The sequence below is a fragment of the Phocoena sinus genome, chromosome 10 (genome assembly GCF_008692025.1).
Source record: "Phocoena sinus isolate mPhoSin1 chromosome 10, mPhoSin1.pri, whole genome shotgun sequence".
In the NCBI taxonomy this organism is placed as follows: Eukaryota; Metazoa; Chordata; class Mammalia; order Artiodactyla; family Phocoenidae; genus Phocoena; species Phocoena sinus.
Window position 1 is genome coordinate 86,074,133 of NC_045772.1, and position 22,981 is coordinate 86,097,113.

A 22,981-nucleotide genomic window follows, 5' to 3' on the forward strand; every position below is an offset into this window, starting at 1 on the left:
AATACAAAGCCACCGGAGCATCCTATTTTAAATCATAACTGTAAGATTTCATCTCATGAAAAGCCATTAAGACTGGACACTGATTGGGAATTCCCTGGTGGTCCGGTGGTTAGGACTCTGTGCTTTCACTGCCGAGGGCCAGGGTTCAATCCCTAGTCAGGGAACTAAGATCCCACGAGCCATGCAGCATGGCCAAGAAAAAAACAAACAAAAAAAACAAAACAAAAACTGGACACTGATTAATGCGGGCAGATGTTTTAGAAAACACCAATCTATAAAATTTTTCTAGCTTCCACTGATGTGATGTCAAAAGAAATCTCACTTTGACTTTAATATTTGGACTGATTAGAGTCATATGTTAAGGCTTCTTTAAAAGTTAGCATGCTGGCCTTGTAATGCCAATTCCAGTAGCACGCTTGATTTCTCTCTTTACTGTTACATCATTGTATTTATAATCACCGACTCCTTACAATGTCACAGTATGAACCCAAATATGAATGTTTTTGTAAAATGATAGCTAAGTAGTTAGGGTATGACTTTTAAATAATTTCCTCTTGCTTCAAAGTCTGGTCACTTTACTGAAATGATTTAGGAGATGGTTGGACCACTGCCCTACAACATAATAAAAATATTATTATTGATTAAATGCTTAACTGTGTGCCAGGTACTGTGTTAAGAACTTTCAATATGCTATCTCATTTAATTTGTTATAGCAGTTCTATGAAAGCTAGGCATTAATATTATCCCCATTTTACAGATAGGGAAATTGAGGCTCAGTTAAGTATAAGGTACTTAGCCTGAGGTCACTCAGCCAGTAAGAGGAAGACCTAAGATTTAACTCGGGTCTGTGTGGCTCCGAAACACATGCTCTTAACCACTCTGCTATACTACGATAAGTATATAATTTTGATGGTGAGGAATACCCAAAAATCAATAATAAGGAAACCTAAAGTTGTGATTAACTCTGTCTGGTCATTATATCTTTTTTCCTCCCTCGTAGCTCTAAGTGAGGAACTGGATTCTATAACCAGTGAGCTACATGCAGTAGACATTCAAATTCAAGAACTTCTGGAAAGGCAACAGGAGCTTATTCAGAAAAAAAATGTCCTAACAAAGAGACTAAAGCAGTGTTTAGAGAATTCTGATGCTGGCGAGAGCAGCGAATGTGATTCGTCACCGGCCTCTTGGAATAAAGAAGGTTTGCTCTTTTTTCGTTGTTTTTCTTTTTATCTTTGCCAGTTTTGTTTCTTCTCAGTTCTATGAACTGGAATTAAATCATTGTGCCTGGATCAGTGCTTTCTAGTAGCTTAAGAGTTGAAACTAGCCATTCCTTAAGTGGCAGGGGAACTTGGAAGCAGACCATTCTTTACCCATGTTCTTTTTAAATGAAGCCTTTATTATTCAGAATGTATTATTTTGTCCAAATATGGTTTCAGCAACATTAATCAGTGCTTGGAAAAGTAAGATATTTACTTAACTCAGTTTTCTAGGTTTTAACTAGAAAAAATTAAACAATTGAGAAAAAAATTCAAACTCGTTAAAGGGCAGTGCATTGTCCTGCCTTATTGAACAAACCTTTCTTGATTCAGGACCTTGCCAAGCATCTTGTTTATCATTAATTGTGGAATAGTATAACTCTTGAAAGAATTGAATTGCTTTTGTGGGCCTTTTTTTCCAGTGTTCATTTTTAAACAAGATATTTACACCAAAAATTTCAGGTAATCGTTAACTTTGTTCATGATAGTTGAGTTTTCTATGATGCTATGAATTTCCTGATGGACATGCAGACTGTTTTTCAAATACCTGACCAAGCATCTTTCTCCTCTGTAAGTTATTTATCACCGGCAAATGTCATTTTTTCCTGATGTACTTTTTCTTATGATATATCATTAAATATGATTTTGCTTAGCATCGTGAATTAAACATCTCAAAATTATTATTATAAAAGTTAGATTGTCCATAGTATTAAAAGTCTTATATATTGATCTGATTCTTCTCTATTATAAAAACGGCCATTCACATTTGTGTCTCATTCATAATCCTGAATAGTTCTAATCTGTCTGGTTTGTTTTTCTAGATTTTCCATGGTCTGGTAAAGTTAAAGATGTTCTGCAAAATGTCTTTAAACTGCAGAAGTTCAGGTCACTTCAGCTGGAAACGATTAATGTAACAATGTCTGGAAAGGAGGTATTTCTCGTTATGCCTACAGGTGGGGGAAAGAGCTTATGCTACCAGTTACCAGCGTTATGTTCAGATGGTGGGTATTAATCAACATTAATTTAACATGAAGAAACATCGTTTCTCTGAATATATCTTTAAGTCTTTAAAAAAAATGTCTAGCCCTATATTTGCCAAAGTCAAGTGCATTTTTGTTTGATTTATCTCTCCACTAATAGACATTTAAAGGATTCACCTAGAGAGGGAATGTTAAAGACTGAGAATAGGGCTTCCCTGGTGGCGCAGTGGTTGAGAGTCCGCCTGCCGATGCAGGGGACACGGGTTCGTGCCCCGGTCCAGGAAGATCCCTACATGCCGCGGAGCGGCTGGGCCCATGAGCCATGGCCGCTGAGCCTGCGCGTCCGGAGCCTGTGCTCCACAACGGGAAGAGGCCACAGCAGTGAGAGGCCCGCGTACCGCAAAAAAAAAAAAAAAAAAGACTGAGAGTAATTCATTCTTTTATCTGGTTCCTGAAACATCATTAAAGAACATGTTGTAGGAGAAAAAGCCCTAGAAAAGGAATCAGTAGGCCTGGAGTCGAGCCCCAGGTCTTTGTGGAGTGTCTGCTGTGGTGTTAGGCCCTGGAGATACTGGAGTCAGCAGATGTACATGGTCCTCGTTTTCACAGAGCTCAGCGGCCAGCAGTGCTTCCTCAAACTTTAACGTGCATAAAAATCAGCTGGTAATCTGATCAACATGCAGATTCTAGTTTAGTGTGAGACCCGAGAGCTTGCATTTCTGACAGGCTCTCAGATGACACTGATGCTGCTGTCTGGGGACTACCAGGGGTATAGAGCAGGGTCAGCAGACTTTTCCTTGAAGAGCCAGTCAGTAAATGGGAGAGGCTCTGTGGTCCGTGAGGTCTGTGCCGACTGCTCAGCTGCCAGTGTAGCAGGAAAGCAGCCACAGACGATAGGTAAAGGGATGGCTGTGGCTGTGTTCCAGGAAAACCTTATTTACAAAAACAAGCAACCGGCCCTTAGTTTGTTGACCCCTGATCTAGAGAATACAGCTTAATTGCAGGCAATTGCATTAAGGGTTTTGTGATAAAGGTTTTAATAGGGAATTAAGTCAGTGCAAAGATCTGGTCTAGGGGCTGTTAGGGAAGGCCTGAGGAAGTGGCTTGCTTTTTTTAAAATTTTAATTGTTTTTTAATTGAAGTATAGTTGATTTACAGTGTTGTGTTTCAGGTGTACAGCAAAGTGATTCAATTATACATATATATGTATATATATTTTTTCAGATTCCTTTCCCTTATAGGTTACTACAAAATATTCAGTAGAGTTTCCTGTGCTCTACAGCAGGTCCCTGTTGCTTATCTGTTTTATATATAGTAGTGTGTATATGTTAATCCCAAACTCCTAATTTATCCCTCCCTTACCCTTTCCCCTTTGGTAACTATAAGTTTGTTTTCTGTGTCTGTGGGTCTGTTTCTCTTTTGTAAATAAGTTCATTTGTATCTTTTTTTTTTTTTTTAAGATTCCACATATAAGTGATATATGATATTTGTCTTTCTCTGTCTGGCTAACTTCGCTTAGTATGATAATCTCTAAGTCCATCCATGTTGCTGCAAATGGCATTATTTCATTCTTTTTTATGGCCGAGTAATATTCTGTAGTGTGTTTTTGTGTGTGTGTGTGTGTGCACGCCTAAAAGTGACAGAACATGCGTGGTGTGGGGTATTCAATAACCTGGAATCATTTTAGTGTGGCAGGCAGTGAAGGCCAAGACATGTGGAAAGAGTCTTTAAAGATATTTTAAAAACTTTTCCTTAGATGAGTGGAAAGCTATTGAAGGGTCTTAAACAGGTAAGAGACTTGTCAGATTTGTGGTTTAGAAGGATAATTCCAGCAGATGGAGGAATTCCAGAAATATTTAGGAGGTAGGTTCAGTAGGACTTGGTATTCATTGGATACAGGACTAGGAGAAGAGATAGTCTAGCTGCCCAGATTTGAGGCTGGGACAGATGGTGAAGTTGTTCACTGAAACAGGGTACATTGGAGAAAGAACTTATTTGGGAATGGAGAGGGAAGGTGATGAATTTAATGTGGGGCCTGTTGAATTTATGACGCCTGCAAGATATCCAGGTAGTTTTGTCCTCTGAGTAGGAGGATGTTTGAGTGGAAAGCTTGGGTCCGAGAGATCTGAGGTTGCTGGGTTGGAGGCTGTTAGTATGCAGATGGCTATTGAAGTGAATTATATCATCCAGAACAGCGTGAGAAGAGAAGGGCGCCCAGAACAGAAACCAGAACACCAAGAGTTTAGGGATAAACAGAGACAGAGGGCCTTACAGAGAAGGCTAAGACAGAGTAGCAAAGTGTAGGAGGATAGTCAGGAGAGTATGGGGTTATCAGAAGCCTGGAGAAGGGAGTATTTCAAGCAGGGAGTAGTTAATAGTGATGACTGTTGGCAAAAGGTCAAATAAAATAAGGACATGGAAGTTCCAGTGGACTTAGTGACAAGGGGCTCAAATATGACCTTGGCTAGAGCAGCTTCAGTAAAATGGTTGGGTGGAAACCAAAGAGCAATTGTTTGGGAGTGAGTAGGAGTGAGGAAGTGGAACCAGTGAAAGGGATACTCCTGGGAAAGAATTGCTATGCAGGGAAAAAGACAGGGGGCCCTGAATTAGGTGTTCAGGGTTTCTGCAAATTTGAGAGACTTGACCGTGTTTAAACGTAATGAGGGACTTCCCTGGTGGTCCAGTGATTAAGACTCCGCACTTCCACTGCAGGGGGCACGGGTTTGATCTGTGGTCGGGGAACTAAGATCCTACATGCCATATAGGGTGGCCAGAAAATAAAATAAAGTAAGATAAAATAAGATAAGATGATAAGATAAAATAAAATACTAATGAGAAGGTGCCAGTAATGAGGGAGAAAGTGAAAATACAGGAGAGAGGACTAATTGAGAGGGTAAAATCCTTGATAAGGTCATAATCTTGAGTATATTTTTTAAACTGGTCTGCTTTCTGCCCTAGGCTCTTTTAAGGAACAAACTACAGAAACATAAGAACTTAGGATTTTAACAATGTAGAATAGCTTTTGTAGCTGCTGCAAACAATTTCAGTTCTCAGAGAAAGGGGATATATTACGAGAACTTGAGTCAGTCAATAAAACCGTTCCCTGATTTCTGATCCGACTAAATTAATCTGGTGCAGTAAGTGAATGGATACTTATGTAACTATCATTCTAGATGATACAAGTTGCTATGTTTTCTTTGGAAAGCTAACTGGATAGTATTTGACTTGATTTATATCATTTTACTGAGATTACCAATACTGAATGTTAAAAATGATAGTAAATTCCAAATGATAACATCTATCTATATTTCTATAAGACTGATAGGGTGAGAGATGTCTGTTTATCTTATATCTGCTTATTTGGCTTATTGTTTATTCGTATCTACCTCCTTTATTAATGAGGGTAAGAAATAGGTGGTATATTGCTAAGGCTGCATCGAAAATCAGTCCGAATTGATGGGCAGGGCCGCACGTTACAGTAAAGAAGGTAAACTCATTCTGGTGGTGATATAAAATTTAAAGTAGATTTCTTTCTCTTTTAGGTTTTACACTCGTGATTTGCCCATTGATCTCCCTTATGGAAGACCAGTTAATGGTTTTGAAACAATTAGGAATTTCAGCTACCATGTTAAATGCTTCTAGTTCTAAGGTATGTGTGTGTGGCTTTTATTGTATTTTATTTTTAATTTACACTCTTCATTGAAATAGGAACCTTAGATTCAATTGAGTTGCTTATAAAATTTAAAAACTGATAACTGTTTACATTGGAGTCGAAAATTACTGCTCGTAGGTCAGTTCTAGCCCACTGCCTATTGTGTGTGGTCCGTGAATTAATATTAGTTTTTATATTTTTAATTGGTTAAAAAAAATCAAAAGAAGAATACTATGTTGTGAAGTGTGAAAGTTACATGAAATTCAGATTTCAGTGGCCATAAATACTGTTCTGTTGGAACAGAATTACGCTGGTTCTTTTATGTGTAGTCTGTGACTGTTTTCCCACTGTAGCGGCAGAGTTGAGTAGCTGCGATATGGACCACAACACCTAATACTTTCTATCTGGCACTTTACAGGAAATATTTGCTGACTGTTTTATAGTGTCCATTCTAAAACAGTGAGCAAGAATTTCTTATTATGCAATATAATTAAGTACAAAAAATGAATTAGTAACAAGGTACCCAACCCCTGTGGACTTTCTTCTGTTTGGGAAGGGACTCTCTTACCTTTATCTGTAGAATAAAGCATTTCCAAGGTGTTTGTTTTTTAAAAAGCATATTATTGAAAATTTTAAAAATATACAAAAGTAGAGAGAATAGTATAAAAACTGCCATGTATCGTTAAGTACCTTTAACAGTTATCAGCATATGACCAATTTTTTTCGTCTATATATCCCCAGTTTCCCTTCCTGCCCACCCTTGGTTTATTTATTTGAGATAAGTCCCAGACATCATATCATTTCAATTGTAGCTTCTTCTTCAGTGTGTATCTCTAACATTTTAAAAAGGTAACTACAATGCCATTATCACATCTAAAAAATTTAGTGTTAGTTCTTTAAAACCATCAAATAAAAAGATTCAGATTTCTGTCTCATCAAATGTTGTTGTTATTTTTTTAAATCATGGTCCAGATAAGGTTCATGCATTATGTTGTATTGGTTGATATATCCATAGGTTTCCCTTATTTCTTGTTTGTTTCCCATGCAAATTATTGTTTAGGTTGGTTTTTTTGTTTGTTTTTTTGTCCTATACTTTCCTATATTTTATCTCTTCCTGACTGTATTCTTGTGATGTTGTTTCACTTTTTCCTTTTAGTTAGATCTAAAAGCTTGACTGTATTTGGGCTTTCTTTTCTTTTCTTTTTTTTTGGCAAGAGTATACTTTCCCCTGGTATCACTCAGGAGGTATGTAAAACCCAGTTATATTTTTGTGACATTAGCTTGATCAGTGGGTTCAGCTTATGTCTGCCTGCTCTGTAATTATCAAGTTCTCTATCACCTTTTCATCTAATGGTTTGTAGCAGCCACCGATGATTATTGCCTATCCTAGAGCATTATTTAATTAGGGGGTTACAAGATGGTGATTTTTAATTCTCACTTTTTCTTATATTAGCTAGACTTCTTCTGTAAAAAAGAACTTTTTCCTTATTAACTCTTTGCAGATTGAAAGTTCTTTCCCTTTCTTTACCAATTTTCAGAAAGAGTTGGTTTTTCAGCATTCTCCAAAGGTGGTCAATAAGTTCTTTTTTTTTTTTCCCAAGTATCATTGTAAATTTACGGATTTTTAACATGTTTGATCCATAGTTATTATTCTTTTTTTATGGTGAAATAGCCCCATCTTTGAGTAGTGAGAGTCTTACCTAAGGTGGCTCCTACATCTAGCTCATAGCTTTTGAGTCTTTGCTTCCTTTTATAAGATACTCTGTGCTCATTTTGTATGTTTTCTCCCAGCCCTAAAGTCAGCTATGTCTTCAGGAAGCCCTGGTTCTCCTAGTCTTTCCCATATAATTTTGTTTTATTTAAACTCTTGTGTCATTATAACTGCTTTCTCGTTCACCAAAATGAATCTGTGGAAAACACTGCCTTCTCATATTGCACTTCTTTAAAACTGAAAAAGAGAGTAATAATAATGGAAAGTACAGTTGACCTTTAAACAACGTGAGGGTTGGGGGCCCCTAACTGTACACACAGTCAGAAATCTGCGGGTGACTTGTAGTCAGCTCTCCTCATTTCAGGGATTCAACCAACTGCAGATCGCAGTACTGTAGTATTTACTATTGAAAAAAATCTGCATATAAATGGACCCATGCAATTCAAATTTGAGTTGTTTCAGGGTCCACTGTAGTTAGAAAGGTGTGCTAATTACGAGTTCAGGCCATGTCACTACTGCTTGAAGAGTTGCTGAGGAAATAGCCTTATGTTTGCTCCTCGAATATTTCTGGGACATTTAGGACCAGCTGAAGTATTTAATACACTTTGGCCATTTCTTAACAAAACTAGGAATATCTCGAGTTAACAAACTGCTTTTCTGGGATGATTGAAAGTATTTTGACGTTCTATCGCATTCACCACTTCTTTTGGTCCTAATTAGGTTAGAGGGAGAAAATACAACATCCAGTGTTCTAAATATTATAGAAAATAACAGCAACATTAAGAACCTAATAGCTGTTAGTTCTTAAGATTTATTCTTTTTTTTTTTTTTTTTTTTTTTTTTTGCGGTATGCGGGCCTCTCACTGTTGTGGCCTCTCCCATTCCGGAGCACAGGCTCCGGACGCGCAGGCTCAGCGGCCACGGCTCACAGGCCCAGCCACTCTGCGGCATGTGGGATCTTCCCGGACCGGGGCACGAACCCGTGTCCCCTGCATCAGCAGGCGGACTCTCAACCACTGCGCCACCAGGGAAGCCCCTTAAGATTTATTCTTATTACAGATGTCAGCGGTCCCTGACCTTTTTGGCGCCAGGGGCCAGTTTTTTGGAAGACAGTTTTTCCACGGACGGGGGTTGGGGGAGGGGGTGGTTTCAGGATGACTCAAGTGCATTACATTTACTGCGCACTTTATTTCTGTTATTATTACACTGTAATATATACTGAACTAATTACACAGTTCACCGCAGTGCTGACAGGAGGTGAGCTCAGGCAGTGACGTGAGCGACGGGGAGCGGCTGTAAATACAGATGAAGCTTGCTCACTCGCCGCTCGTCTGCTGTGCAGCCCGGTTCCTAACAGGCCACGGACAGGCAGTGTCCTGTGGCCCGGGGGTTGGGGACCCCTGATATATATAATATATAAATATATGTATTTCATATTATAAAAATTTAATGAATAAGATACTTCATAAAACCTAGATTATGAGTAGATTTGATAACATCACTAAAATAGCTAGTTCACACATGCATGAAATGATTTCGAATATAATGTTAAAAATTAATAAAACCCACCTTTATCACCATACCTATTGCATTGAGCTTACATTTTGGCATTTATTGTGAAAAATTTAGCATTATGCCTTTATGGAGTAAATGCTTATTGGAGTGTCTTCACATTCATTTTTTTGTTCTCTTTTTTGTCAAATGAGATTATTCTTTTATCAGCAGTCTGGATGTAAGTAAGTAACTGAAATGCTGTTTGCACAGCTGCCATGAAGTTTAGTACTGGGACATTACTTTGATTTTAATGAAGTAAACATCTGTTGCTAAAAGAGCCCCAAGGCTGTTGCTTCTGAGTAATGAATGTCTTCATTTACCACTGAGTATTGCAGTCTGCTAGCTTAGCTCTACTATCATTGTGTCTGTGTTTCCTTTCAATAGGAGCATGTGAAATGGGTTCATGCTGAAATGGTAAATAAAAACTCCAAGCTAAAGCTAATTTATGTGACTCCAGAGAAAATTGCAAAAAGCAAAATGTTTATGTCAAGACTAGAAAAAGCCTATGAAGCAAGGAGATTTACCCGAATTGCTGTAGACGAAGTTCATTGCTGTAGTCAATGGGGACATGATTTCAGACCTGGTATGTATGTTGTATCTAGAAAACCCCTTGATGCTAGGGACTCTTTTCTTACTCAGCTTTACATGATGGAAATCCCTGCTTCCATTAAAATTATCTTCTTAGGTAGTTATTACTCATTTTTTCTTGCCTTAATATAAAGGGAGTCAAGAGGCAGAATCTTTGATCTCTTTACCCCTCACCCCCATGGTAGTGTTTATTAGTCTAATTGCCTTTATCTTTTGAAATGTGTGCTTATTAGCAAATATTATACCTTGCCATCTTTAGCCATAAAGGTTTACTGACCTCCAGATTCTCCTTCACATCTGTTGAGGAATTTGCATCTGCTTCAAATTTGTCTCTTTTAGTCGTCATTCTGGGTGTCTTTAGCACCCACTTCAGGATCTACACCCAGCTAACTCGTCAGAGTTATAGTTCTATGGTATATTTTAGTAACCTTATTCTTTGCTTCTCCAACAGAATCCTACAGTCATAGCCTGAATCAGATTACTCAGATATGTTCTGTGCAAAAAAATCTGAAAATTAATTAAATTGTTTGGGTTTTTTTGCTATTGAGTTATATGAGCTCTTTATATATTTTGTATATTAACTAACCTCTTATCAGGTATATGATTTGCAAATATTTTCTCCCATTCCATAGGTTGCCTTTCACTATGTTAATGGTTTCCTTTGCTATACAGAAGCTTTTTAATTTGAGGCAACCCCACTTGTTTTTTGGTGTGTGAGTTTTTTTTGCTTTTGTTGCTATTGCTTTTGGCCTCAGATTCAAAAAATCATTGCCAAGACTGATGTCAAGGAGCTTATCTCATATGTTTTCATCTAGGAGTTTTATGGTTCCAGATATTACGTTCGAGTCTTTAATTCATCTTGAGTTGACTTTTATATGTGGTGTAAGATAAGGGTCCAGTTTTATTCTTTTGCATGTGGCTGTCCAGTGTTCCCAACACCATTTATTGAAGAAACTATCATTTCCCCATTATATGTTCTTGGCTCCTTTGTAGTAACTTTATTGACTGTATATGCGTGGGTTTATTTCTGGGCTCTCTATTCTGTCCCATTACTTTAGCTATAGCTTTTATTTGTATGTTCTTATATTTTTATTACTGTAGCTTTGTAATATAGTTTGAAATCTATAGCATAATACCTCCAGCTTTGTTCTTTCTCAGGATTGCTTTGGCTATTTGGGGTCTTTTCCTATTTTTAGGGTGGTTTTTCCTATTTCTGTGAAAAATACCATTGGACTTTTGATAGGAATTGCACTGAATCTGTAGATTGCACTGGGTCATTTGGACATTTTAACAATATTAATTTTTCCAGTTCATGAGCACAGAATATCTTTCCATTTGTTTGTGTCTTCTTCAGTTTCATTCATCAGTGTCTTTTAGTTTTCAGTGTATAGGTATTTCACCTTCTTGGTTAAATTTATTCTTGGGGATTTTATCCTTTTTTGATCTAGTTTAATTTCTCTTTCTGATAGTTGTTATTAGTGTATAGAAACACAACTGATTTTTGTATTTTGATTTTGTATCCTGCAACTTCGCTGAATTTGTTTATAAGTTCTACAGGTTCTTGGTGGAGTCTTTAGGGTTTTCTATGTATAATGTTATGTCATCTGCAAATAGTGAGTTTTACTTCTTTCATTCTGATTTGGATGCCTTCTGTTTTGTTTTCTTACCTAATTATTGACTAGGACTTCCAATCTATGTTGAATAAAAGTGGTGAGAGGAGGCATCCTTGTCTTGTTCCTGATCTTAGAGGAATAGTTTTCAGCTTTTCACCATTGAGTATGATGTTAACCGTGGGCTTGTCACATATGGCCTTTATTATGGTGAGATTTGTCCCCTCTAAACCTACTTTGTTGAGAGTTTTTATCATGAATGCATGTTGAATTTTGCTTTTTCTGCATCTACTGAGATGATCATGTGACTTTTAGTTTTCATTTTGTTACTGTGATATATATCACATTGATTGATTTGCAGATATTGAACCATCCTTGCAATCCTGGAATAAATCTCACTTCATCATGGTGTATGATCCTTTTAATGTATTGCTGAATTTAGTTTGTTAATATTTTGTTGAGGATTTTTGTATCTATGTTTGTCATGGATATTGGCCCATAACTTTTCTTGTAGTGTTCTTTCCTGGTTTTGGTATCAGGATAATGCTAGCCTCGTAGAATGAGTTTGGAAGTGTTCCCTTCTCTTCTATGTTTTATAAGAGTTTGAGAAAGACTAGTGTTAATTCTTCTTTAAATTTTTGGTAGAATTCACCAGTGTAGCCATCTGTTCCTGGACTTTTGTTTGTTGGGAGGTTTTTGATTACTGATTCAATCTCCTTACTAGTGTTTTTTCTGTTCAGATTTTCTATTTCTTAATGATTTAGTTTTGATAGGTTTTAGTAGGAATTTATCTGTTTCTTCTGAGTTGTCGAATGTGTTGGTATATAATTGTTTACAATAGTGTCTTATAATTGTATTTTCATAGTATCAGTTGTTATGTCTCCTTTTTCATTTCTGATTTTATTTATATGAGTCTTCTCTCTTTTTTCTTGTTGAGTATGGCTAACAAGTTGGTCTATTTTGTTTATCTTTTCAAAAAACCAGCGCTTAGTTTCATTGATCTTTTCTATTGTCTTTTTAGTCTCTATTTCTTTTATTTCCATTCTGATCTTCGTTATTTTCTTCCTTCTGCTAAATTTGGGCCTAGTTTGTTCTTCCTATTTTAGTTCCTTGAGGTGTAAAGCTCGGTTGTTTGAGATCTTTCTTGTTTCTTAATGGAGATGTGTTTTGCTGTGAACTTCCCTCTTACAACTGCTCTTGCTTCTTGTAAGTTTTGGTATGTTGTATTTCCACTTTCACTTGTCTCAAGACATTGTAAAATTTCTCTTTCTTCATGTGTATCTCAACTAGTGTGACTACAACTAAATGCCTCCCAAAAGGCCTGTTCTTTTTCCTTCTGTCTTGTAACTGGGAATCACTATTTGCCCTGTTGCTGTGTGCAGTCAAAAACTTTTTTTTTTTCTTGATCAAAAACTTTTGATCTGCTTCCCTTCTCCATGTCTTTCCCTCTTCCTCCCCATTCGCCCAAGCAATTTCCCCTTCAGTCTTCCCTATCTTAGAAAATCACTTAATACTCACACATTTACTTAAGCCGAAGTTTTAGCAGATCTGTTTAGTCAGGGTCTAGTCAGAAGACAAAAGCCATACCAGTTATTTGAACACAGAGAATTTACATTACATTATGTAAAGAATTGTTAACTAAGTAAAAAGTGATTATAAGCAGCTAACTGAAAAAAGAAAAAGAAAACTCTAACGTATCATGGAGGTAAAAGCTAGAAGAAGCAACTAGCATCCCTAGGGCTGGGGGAACAGGAAGAAAAGGTTGGGATTGACGTGATTTAGAAACCTAGAGGAGGGGCCTGTGGAGCTGACGCTCAGACCTGTGGGAGGCCCAGCTCCGTGGTGCTGGTGTCTGTGGAGGCAGAGATAGGGTGGACCTGTGATGAAGTCAGTTCTCCAAAGCTCAGAAAACTGCCAACTGTATTCAGCTGCTGCTAAGTGGTGGATAAACCTTGCTGGGCGACATTCCCGAGAACACCAGCAAACACACAGGAGGCAAACTGGAAGGAGCAGCACTCTTCTTCCTCCCCCAGCCTTGCACTTTGTGCTTCCAGGGCCAGCTGGCAAAGCAGAGATTCCCCACTCCAGCGCCACAAAGCAGAGTCTAGAAGGGTGGAGTTGGAGCTGAGAACAAGTAACTTCATGGTGGCACATTGTCCCTGACTTATCCTACCTCTGCAGATCCGGTCCACCACCAAGTCCTGTCGCCTCCATCTCGAAGTTGAATCTCAAGCTTGTCCACTTCTCTTTGTCTGTACTGCTATTTCTTAAGTCCAGCTGGGCTCCTTTCCACCAGTCTACTACACTAGCTCCCTAGCTTGTCTCTGTTCCAGTCTCACCCTTTTACAGTTCATCCTTCACCCAGCAACCAAATCAAATCCTGTTACTTCCCTCCCTAAACTACCCAGCAGATTCTCTTTGTACTTAGAATAAAGTCTACATTCTTAACTGGGGTCCCTAAGACCACATGTGATCTGTCCCCCGTTTGTCTCTGCCCAGTTTCCCCTCACATGTTACACTCCAGCTACAATAAGGTTATCATGATGACCGCTTACCATGTCCTGATAATCAGATACTTATTGGTTTACTCCTTGCATTGTCTGATTTCTTTGCTTGAATTGTAGTTCCGTTTGCATAGCATCTTTGCCTTGTTCTCACTTTATCTCTGGTGCCTAGGTCTCTAGGTGCTTGGCACATAGTTAAAAGTGTTCAGCATATGCCAGGTGATGAATGGATGAATCTTGGGCTCTTCCCCCACCCCCCGCACCATATCCCAATAGTCACTAGGACCTATGGGGTTCCAGTTCATGTATTTCAGTCTTTTCTTTCTGATTTATCCTCAGTGTCATGCCTTATTTCATATTCACTGTTTTTAGTTTTCTAGTCTGTCATTGCCACCTTTTAACTCATCTCCCTTTCGTCAGCCTTTTGCTTTACTCCAGCCCATCCTTCACACTTCCACCAAAAGACGATTCCTGAAACATAGACTGTGTCCTTTATCTGCTTGAAAAATCACACGACTCCTCATTTCCTATAGGGCAAAGTTCTAGCTCCTTAGAATCAACCAACTGTTCAATTCATAGTCTTACTTGAACCTGCCTTTTTATACTCTTTGGAGTAACAGTATCAGTCAGGGTTTGGGTAGGGAAGCCGAGCTCTTATGAATGTTAAGGGATAAGGGATTTATTTTAGGAAGCAGACTTTGCACAGTTGTGGGAGGAGCTGGGGAAGGGAAGGTCTGGAGGGGGAGTTGGAGGGTCAGAGAAAAGTCACTGACTAGTCCTGGAGCACTGGTGTGGGAGGACCAAACGGAGCTTGTAGGGAAATCTGCAGCTGGCATGGCCATTGCCAGAGGGGCCGCACAGGGGGAGCTCAGGCGAGGTCTCTGGTTAGTTTCCTCTGAGTAGCCGTCACCTCCGTGGGTCTGCTGCCAGGCATCTAGAGGGCCGGTGTTGATCAGTGAAGCCTACAGCTGGGAAGAAGAGCTGAAGGAGGAATGGGGAAGAACTGGGACAGGCTGGCATTTGTCCACCATCCTATCTGCCGGGAAGGCCCTTCAGAGTGTAGCAGCTGCTTCTCTCCTGCCTCCTAGGCCTTACACAGGTTCCTCTTCTGGTCCAGCTTTAACTTGGAACCATCCAGGCAATAGAATAGAGTTCCCAGCCAACTGGGGTTGACAGTAGGTCCATCTAGCACAGCACCCTGTGATATAGCCCCTCTGAACTGCTTGCTGATACCTGAACCTACCGAGTGATTTCATGCCAGTGTGTTTGCCGCACGTGTGCGTGCTGCTTCCTCTGCCTGGTGTTTTCTTCTTCCCTTCTTCCCGAACTGCTGGATTCTTCCAGACCCAACTCAGATGTTATCTCCCTTGAAGCTTTCACAACTTCCCAAGCAGTTACTTTCTGTGCCGTTTTCATACGAGTCCTCTACCTTAGCATTGAGCCATCTCTCCCACATTTCTTTTTTACTTTTCTCCAAATAGTAAGTACTTCAGGGTGTGCTCATAGACAACTTCTCTAGTGACTTAGATGTGTCTAATATGAGCCCAGAACGGCTTTCCTGAAGTGGGTTATATAAAAACCAACGCCCTCACCAAGCGTTTTCTGTTCTGAGTTTGCCACTCTTGGATGATACCTGTGGTAGAAGGGTTTCGACTGATGGCCTTTTTATCTCTCGTCAGTTGCCATAGATTCAAACACTATGGCTCCTCCCACTCTGCCTCTCTAATCCACTGTTTAGCAGGTATAGACCAGTGCTCAGCTGATTGGAAATGTTGTGGTATTCCCTATTGAAGACACCTATGGCCAAGAAGTGTTTCTGAAGAACCAGTTAAAAGTAGAGTAAAGCCTGTCTATCCCCAAGGCTAGGCAGCAACCGCAGCTTAGATACAGATGGCTATGGAAGTAAAATTGCAGTCATCTTGATGATCTGCAGCATGTTAGAAGATGTAATTTACTCCTTAAAGGATAGCAAGAGGGCTACTTTGTTTCTTGTTTTTTTTTTCCAGATTATAAGGCCCTTGGTATTTTGAAGCGGCAGTTCCCCAATGCATCGCTAATTGGGCTGACTGCAACTGCGACCAGCCATGTTTTGAAGGATGCTCAGAAAATACTGTGTGTTGAAAAGTGTTTTACTTTTACAGCTTCTTTTAATCGGCCAAATCTCTATTATGAGGTATGTAACTTTTATGTCAATTTATTATTTATTTATTTATTTATTTTGTGGTATGCTCCGGACGCGCAGGCCCAGCGGCCATGGCTCACGGGCCCAGCCGCTCCGCGGCATGTGGGATCTTCCCGGACCGGGGCACGATCCCACATCCCCTGCATCGGCAGGCGGACTCTCAACCACTGCGCCACCAGGGAAGCCCTATGTCAATTTATTTTGTGAAGGATTTCAGAAGAAAGGTTACGTTTTCATTATGTCTATTTACGTCACAGTTAATTATGTTTAAAAGTTTAAAAAAAATCAAGTGAGTATAAGCAGACTTATTAAAGAATGCTTTCTTCGTATATCTCCTGTGCTATTTAATTCTTTGCTCTGTTAAGTAGAAAACACTGCCTCATTAAATTTGCGTACACGCTTTCTTATGCAAGGATGGAGAGAAAGCATGTATTGATACTAAGGACCCTAATGACATCTCTATAGAAATTAATTATGAAATAATGCAAAAATTAATATACCATTAAAGATTTGCTAATACTCCCTATTTAGATTTTATCTGATATACAACCTTGAAAGGTAAATAACCTCACAGCTGTTTTTACTTTCCAGTCCTTTTAAGGATAGACTTAATATTTTTTGAGCTCTTACTGACTAGTTGTTTCTGCCATAGTTTATGTTTTTACAAAAGTAGCATCAGAAAATTTTAAAAGTCTCTGTCTTTACAAGTTATTCACTGCTTCTGTGCCTCCTCGTCTCTGGTAAATTCAAAAATAAGGATCAAGAAGAGTCTGGGAGGTGATAGGGTCAGATGGGCGAGTGAAAGAGTAATAGAAAAAAACACCATGCCCAAGAAAGAGTGGCGCCTTGAAAGTTGTTAAGTAAACGACCGCATGAATGGTACTCATTAATTTACTTTTTAATAAGTTAACTTTTTTTTAGGTTCGGCAGAAGCCCTCAAACACTGAGGATTTTATTGAGGATATTGTAAAGCTCATTAATGGAAGATACAAGGGGCAATCAGGTAATATAGACACAAACCGAGTTTGAAGACTGAGAGAGAACTTTCCAGAAGTAGCACATGTTATTTACACTAATACACCGAGAAAAAGATTGGCACCAGAAATATTAATGCATGGCAGAAGAACTTGAAAATATCATGATAAAATTAATTTGCTTGGTGATCTTAGAAATCAGGTGTGGCATTTGCTAATTACACAGATTATAAGAGTCATAAAACTGATTTATTTTTGCTTATTTACACTTAATTGCGTTAAAGAGTGGACCTAATGACATAATGTTAATTATCAACAGCACATATTTATTAAGTATCCACTGTGTATAAGATTGAAGGTTAAGCAGTGATTTTCTAAAGGGATGTAAACTATAGTTCCTTATAGTAAAGGACACATTAAAGAAATAAACAGTACATACTGAATGAGCTAAGTATAGATGGAGTTGAGAGTGTGTATAACGTGTTCCAGGATTAATGTAGAGACAAGTGTTACTAAAGCAACAGTTGGTGTAAAAGTAGCACTTCAAAACTATTCTGTGGATTTTCAGGAGATATTAATAGGGGCATGGGTAAAAGGAGTTGCAGGGTCAAATAAGTTTGAGGAAGGCTGCAGCCGTTTATTCCTCCTGCAGAGTCCCAGGGTGTATCAGCACCTTAGAAATTCTGACCAGCCCTGCAAAGAGACACACGTGTTTGTCTAACTTTGTTAACCTTCCCAAACTTATTCGCACATGAAACTCTTTTCTCATAGCATGCTTAACATCTTGTGGAGCTGTGGGGCATCAGTTTGAGAAAGACTATGTAGTGGGAGATAAAGTTGGAGAGAGAACTGAGATAATGGGAACCCAAACTGGTGGCTCCAGGCTTGTTACTGCTCTGGAGCAAGTTGGTGGTCAGACCTTGAATTACACTGAAAAATCAGTATGTGTTCAGGGCCTTGGAATTTTTCATAATTCCTATTTTCCCCCGTGCATTGTAATTATCAGCCTCTTCAGTGTGTGAGTTAAAAATTTTCTAGGAATGTACTATATATATCTAACCATTTCTTTTACTACAGGAATAATATATTGCTTTTCTCAGAAAGACTCTGAGCAAGTTACAGTTAGTTTACAGAAATTGGGGATTCCTGCAGGGGCATACCATGCCAATATGGAACCAGAAGATAAGACCAAGGTTCATAGAAGATGGTCAGCTAATGAAATTCAGGTTAAGTAACAGATCTTCAATAGAAGCCTAATTCACCTTTGAATGTATTTTAACTTGACTTAATTAATATGTAAAATGTTAACACATTTTAGGTGGTAGTGGCAACAGTTGCATTTGGTATGGGAATTGATAAACCAGATGTGAGGTTTGTTATTCATCATTCAATGAGTAAATCCATGGAAAATTATTACCAAGAGAGTGGACGTGCAGGTACGTGTAACTCACATCCAGAAATAACTTTTTTTTAACGCTTATTTATTTGGCTGCATCAGGTCTTAGTTGCAGTGTGTGGGCTCTTTCATGGTGCGCAGGCTTCTCTCTAGTTGTGGCACGTGGGCTCCAGAGTGCGCAGGCTCAGTAATTGCAGCTCGTGGGCTTAGTTGCCCCACAGCATATGGGATCTTAGTTACCTGACCAGGGATTGAACCCGCATCCCCTGCATTGGAAGGCGGATTCTTAAACCACTGGACCACCAGGGAAGTCCCCTAGAAATAATTTTTAAAGAGCTTTAAAAACACTATAAATGATGTTTAATAATACTGTATTTTTCATCATCTTTATTGGCTAGTATTTTTATAACAGACAATGAAATCCTTTTTGTAGTTTTATATTTGCCTATGGAGAAATTTTATTTATGTTGGAGTGTCATGAATTATTTCTTCTCATATTTGCTAAAATAATTTGATGTCCATCTTTGCCTCCTGAGTTTTTAATTAGTGGTTTCAAGTCTATAATTTAAATAACTGGATTACTTATGGACACATTTTTAAGCTAGTAAGGCTGATTACTGATAGATCTCTTTAGTCATTTTTAAAAAAATTTGAGGGCAGCTGTTACAAATTAACTTTCACAGCTCTGTCTGAAATTTCTAGATATATATTTAGACTACGAAATATTGCCAGCAAATTTTATGTATTATTTTTGCATGTTTGACTTTTTAAAGTCATTATGCAATCTCAAGATTCTTCCCACTGCAGGTCGAGATGACATGAAAGCAGACTGTATTTTGTATTATGGCTTTGGAGATATATTCAGGATAAGTTCAATGGTGGTGATGGAGAATGTGGGACAACAGAAGCTCTATGAGATGGTGTCATACTGCCAAAACATAAGCAAGTAAGCACACACCTTTTTGTCACTTTTGTCAATTAAAGACAAGCACAGTATGAAAGCACATGACATTACTTTGAGTCCTTACTCAAATGAGTAAATACATTAGTGAAACATCAAGTGCAAACCAGTAAAAGCAGATGTCTGAAGGGTGGGAACCAGTACATGAACCTGCAGGATGCCTGAATCTAAGAAAATATATTCTCAGATATAGAGAACAAAGTAGTGGTTACCAGTGGGGAGAGTCGGGGAGGAGCAGTATAGGGGTGGGGGTGTGGGAGGTACTGCAACATGGGGAATATAGCTAATATTTTGTAATAACTGTAAATGGAAAGTAACCTTTAAAAGTTGTATAAAAGTAAAAAAATAAATAGTATCAAGTGTAAAAAAAAGAAAAAAGTCATTCTCTGTTTGGGAAGGATAGCTGTTAACTTTTTTCTAAATGTTTGGTAGAATTCACCTGTGAAGCCATCTAGTCCTGGTCCTTTGTTTCTTGGGAGTTTTAAAATTACTGATTCAATTTCATTACTGGTAATGGGTCTGTTCATATTTTTTATTTCTTCCTCCTTCAGTCTTGGGAGATTGTACATTTCTAGGAATTTGTCCATTTCATCTAGGTTGTTCATTGGCAAATAGTTGTTCATAGTAGTCTCTTTGATCTTTTGTATTTCTGTAGTATTGGTTGTAACTTCTTTTTCATTTCTGATCTTACTGATTTGGGCCCTCTCTTTTTTTCTTGATGAGTCTGGCTAAAAGTTTATCAATTCTGTTTATCTTTTCACTATACTTAAATAATTAAAAACTATTACTAATAATATATGCCAACCATCATCTGTGCCTTCAGCAAATTGAAGTAGTAATTCAGACTACTGATCACAGCTCACCATAACAATAGAATAATATTGGAAAAGTTTGAAACATTGTGAGTATTATGAAATTGTGACACAGAGACATGAAGTGAGCAAATGCTGTTAGAAAAATGGTGCCAATGGACTTGCTCAATGCAGGGTTGCCACAAACCTTCAGTTTGTAAAAAACACAGTATCTGCAGCGCACAGTAAAGCAAACTGCAGTAAAACAAGGTATGCCTGTAGTTGTGAAGTACTGAATCTCAGACAATTTTTTAAAAGCAATGTCTATTAACAACATATGGAAAATATTATTATACGTGGTGGGCAGAATAATGGTCACCCAAAGATATCCACATCTGAATCCCTGGAATCTGTGAGTGTGCTACTTTACATGGCAAAAGGGAATTAAGGTTGCAGTCAGCTGATCTTAAAATAGGGAGATAATCCTGAATTATTTAGGTGGACCCACGATAATCACAAGGGTTCTTAAATGTGGAAGGAGGCATAAGATGTCAGAGTGATGTGAAGACTTAACCCACTGTTGTTGGCTTTGAAGATAGAGGAAAGGGGGCCGTGAGCCCAGGAATGTAGGCAGTCTTTAGAGTCTGGAAAGGGCAAGGAAACAGATTCTCCCCAAGAGCCTCCAGGAGAAATCCAACCCTGCTGACACCTTGATTTTAATCCAGTGAGACCCATGTCAGCCTTCTAACCTACAAAAATGTAAGATAATAAGTTTGTGTTGTTTTAAGCCACCAAGTTTGTGGTAATGTTATGGCAGCAATAGGAAATTAATACAGTATATAACTCTGTATTTTAAAATAGGGATTCTTAAAACTGTTAATTATTTGATAATTTGTATCTGATGTTTGCAGCTGTCGCCGTGTGTTGATAGCTCAACATTTTGATGAAGTATGGAGCCCAGAAACATGCAACAAAATGTGTGATAATTGCTGTAAAGAGACTTGTGAGTTGTTTTTAAAATCCTTATAGGCTAATATTTATATGTAGGAATACATGAGGGCAATATTAGACACCCAAAATGGATTTAAAAGAATAAGCAAGGTGTGAATAGAATTTCCCAGATTCAAGAGTGACAACACAAAGTTTTGAAACAGAGGCAAAATTAAAAGCCATATGCGTATGCATTTATTTTATGTTGCTACACTGAGGACATGTTAAACTTTTAAGAAATGAAGGGAAAAGTTAAAAAACCTTCTGAATAGAAATACTATTTTAAGTAAGAGAACGCTAACCTCTTGTGATAATCTCTGATGCTTTATAGTTACTGATAGGAAAGAGAAATATAGTGCAAAATAGAGACTATAGTGTATCATTTTTGATCCAGATAATGGCTAACCACTCATAAGACACTAATTTTGCAGTGTGTTGGTGCTGTCTTTTCACTTTTTAAAATCCTGTGTGTATGCGTATTATTGGAAAAGCTGGACTAACCCGTTCCTCGTTGAGTTCTGATGCCTTGATCAGTGAAGGTCACAATTTTAACTCTGCAGCCAGAGAAAATTATTTGTGTTTATTAGATTATTTTATACTGCCCAAATTAACAAAAGCCTGATACATACATCGGAGTGTTAGTATCAGTAATTGGGAATAACTGTCCATGACATTCTTGTCATGAAATTAGAGTCCCTAGGAAGCCATACCGGTTGTCAGGATATTGCTTAATGAGCACGCCTCAGGTAACATGAAGAACAGACTGACCCGCCTGTGAACATCACTAAGTATTTGTCATAATCATGTTTGGCTGACACTCTTTGGTTCCTAGAGCATACCCAAAGGCCTTCTGATAACCAGATTATTTTCTTTACATCACTTAAATCTCCGTGTCTTACAGAGACTGTAGCTTAATCTAGTGATGAGACTTGAGCAGTAGTCTTAGTTCAGAACATAGAAACAAATCAGTGTTTAGGGTGGCTCACACTGGGTGAAGACATATTTTTTAAACCAGTCTAACCACTTAGGACGGCCTATCCTTACCCTAATTTTGAAATCCCATTCACCTGTAACCATGCCTCTTTCATTACAGCATTTGAAAGAAAGAACATAACGGCGTACTGCAGGGATCTAATCAAGATCCTGAAGCAGGCAGAGGAACTGAAAGAAAAGCTCACTCCACTGAAACTGATCGACTCTTGGATGGGAAAGGGTGCAGCGAAATTGAGAGTAGCAGGCGTTGCTCCTCCCACGCTTCCTCGTGAAGACCTGGAGAAAATTATCGCGCACTTTCTTATACGGCAGTATCTCAAGTATATACAAACCCATTTCTTGCCCTTTCATGTTGTCTTTGATTCTCATTTTTATAACTGCAGCAGAACAAATGGTTTTGTGGTTGTTTCATAAGAACTTTTAAACGCTATGCAAAATTTACCTAGTAAACAAATTCAAACTTTGATTACTGTATGTCAGAAAAGCACAAAACTAAAATACTTTCTATAAACTGCATTTTTATGCTAAAAGTTTTATATTTCATATCAATGTTACTTAAAATTATTGCACTTATTTTTTTTCTTATAAATTTCAGTTTGTTGTCTGCAATTTGTCAAAACCTGACTGTTGGCCTTTATCTTCTGCAGAGAAGACTACAGTTTTACAGCTTATGCTACCATCTCGTATCTGAAAATAGGACCTAAAGCTAATCTTCTGAACAATGAGGAACATGTTATTACAATGCAAGTAAAGAAGCCCATGCAGAGCTGTTTCAGGGTAGTTATTAATTTTTAATTTTTATATATTTGAAAAAGACATTAAAGCCTATGGGATGCTTT

The 22,981-nt window shown here is 38.2% G+C and overlaps 1 protein-coding gene across 4 annotated transcripts in view; it reads left to right on the forward strand.

Annotated features, from left to right (window-relative positions):
• Positions 1 to 22,981, forward strand: part of RECQL (RecQ like helicase) — a 37,434-nt gene that overhangs the window by 8,828 nt on the left and 5,625 nt on the right. For all 4 annotated transcript variants that reach the window (XM_032645070.1, XM_032645071.1, XM_032645073.1 and 1 more), the window contains 12 exons: positions 1,001 to 1,198; positions 2,078 to 2,257; positions 5,779 to 5,885; positions 9,538 to 9,736; positions 15,862 to 16,028; positions 16,959 to 17,040; positions 18,089 to 18,237; positions 18,330 to 18,447; positions 19,215 to 19,353; positions 21,071 to 21,162; positions 22,243 to 22,462; positions 22,790 to 22,919. In XM_032645070.1, the coding sequence (XP_032500961.1) occupies positions 1,001 to 1,198; positions 2,078 to 2,257; positions 5,779 to 5,885; positions 9,538 to 9,736; positions 15,862 to 16,028; positions 16,959 to 17,040; positions 18,089 to 18,237; positions 18,330 to 18,447; positions 19,215 to 19,353; positions 21,071 to 21,162; positions 22,243 to 22,462; positions 22,790 to 22,919 (1,781 nt within the window). The remainder of the gene's footprint in view (positions 1 to 1,000; positions 1,199 to 2,077; positions 2,258 to 5,778; positions 5,886 to 9,537; positions 9,737 to 15,861; positions 16,029 to 16,958; positions 17,041 to 18,088; positions 18,238 to 18,329; positions 18,448 to 19,214; positions 19,354 to 21,070; positions 21,163 to 22,242; positions 22,463 to 22,789; positions 22,920 to 22,981) is intronic.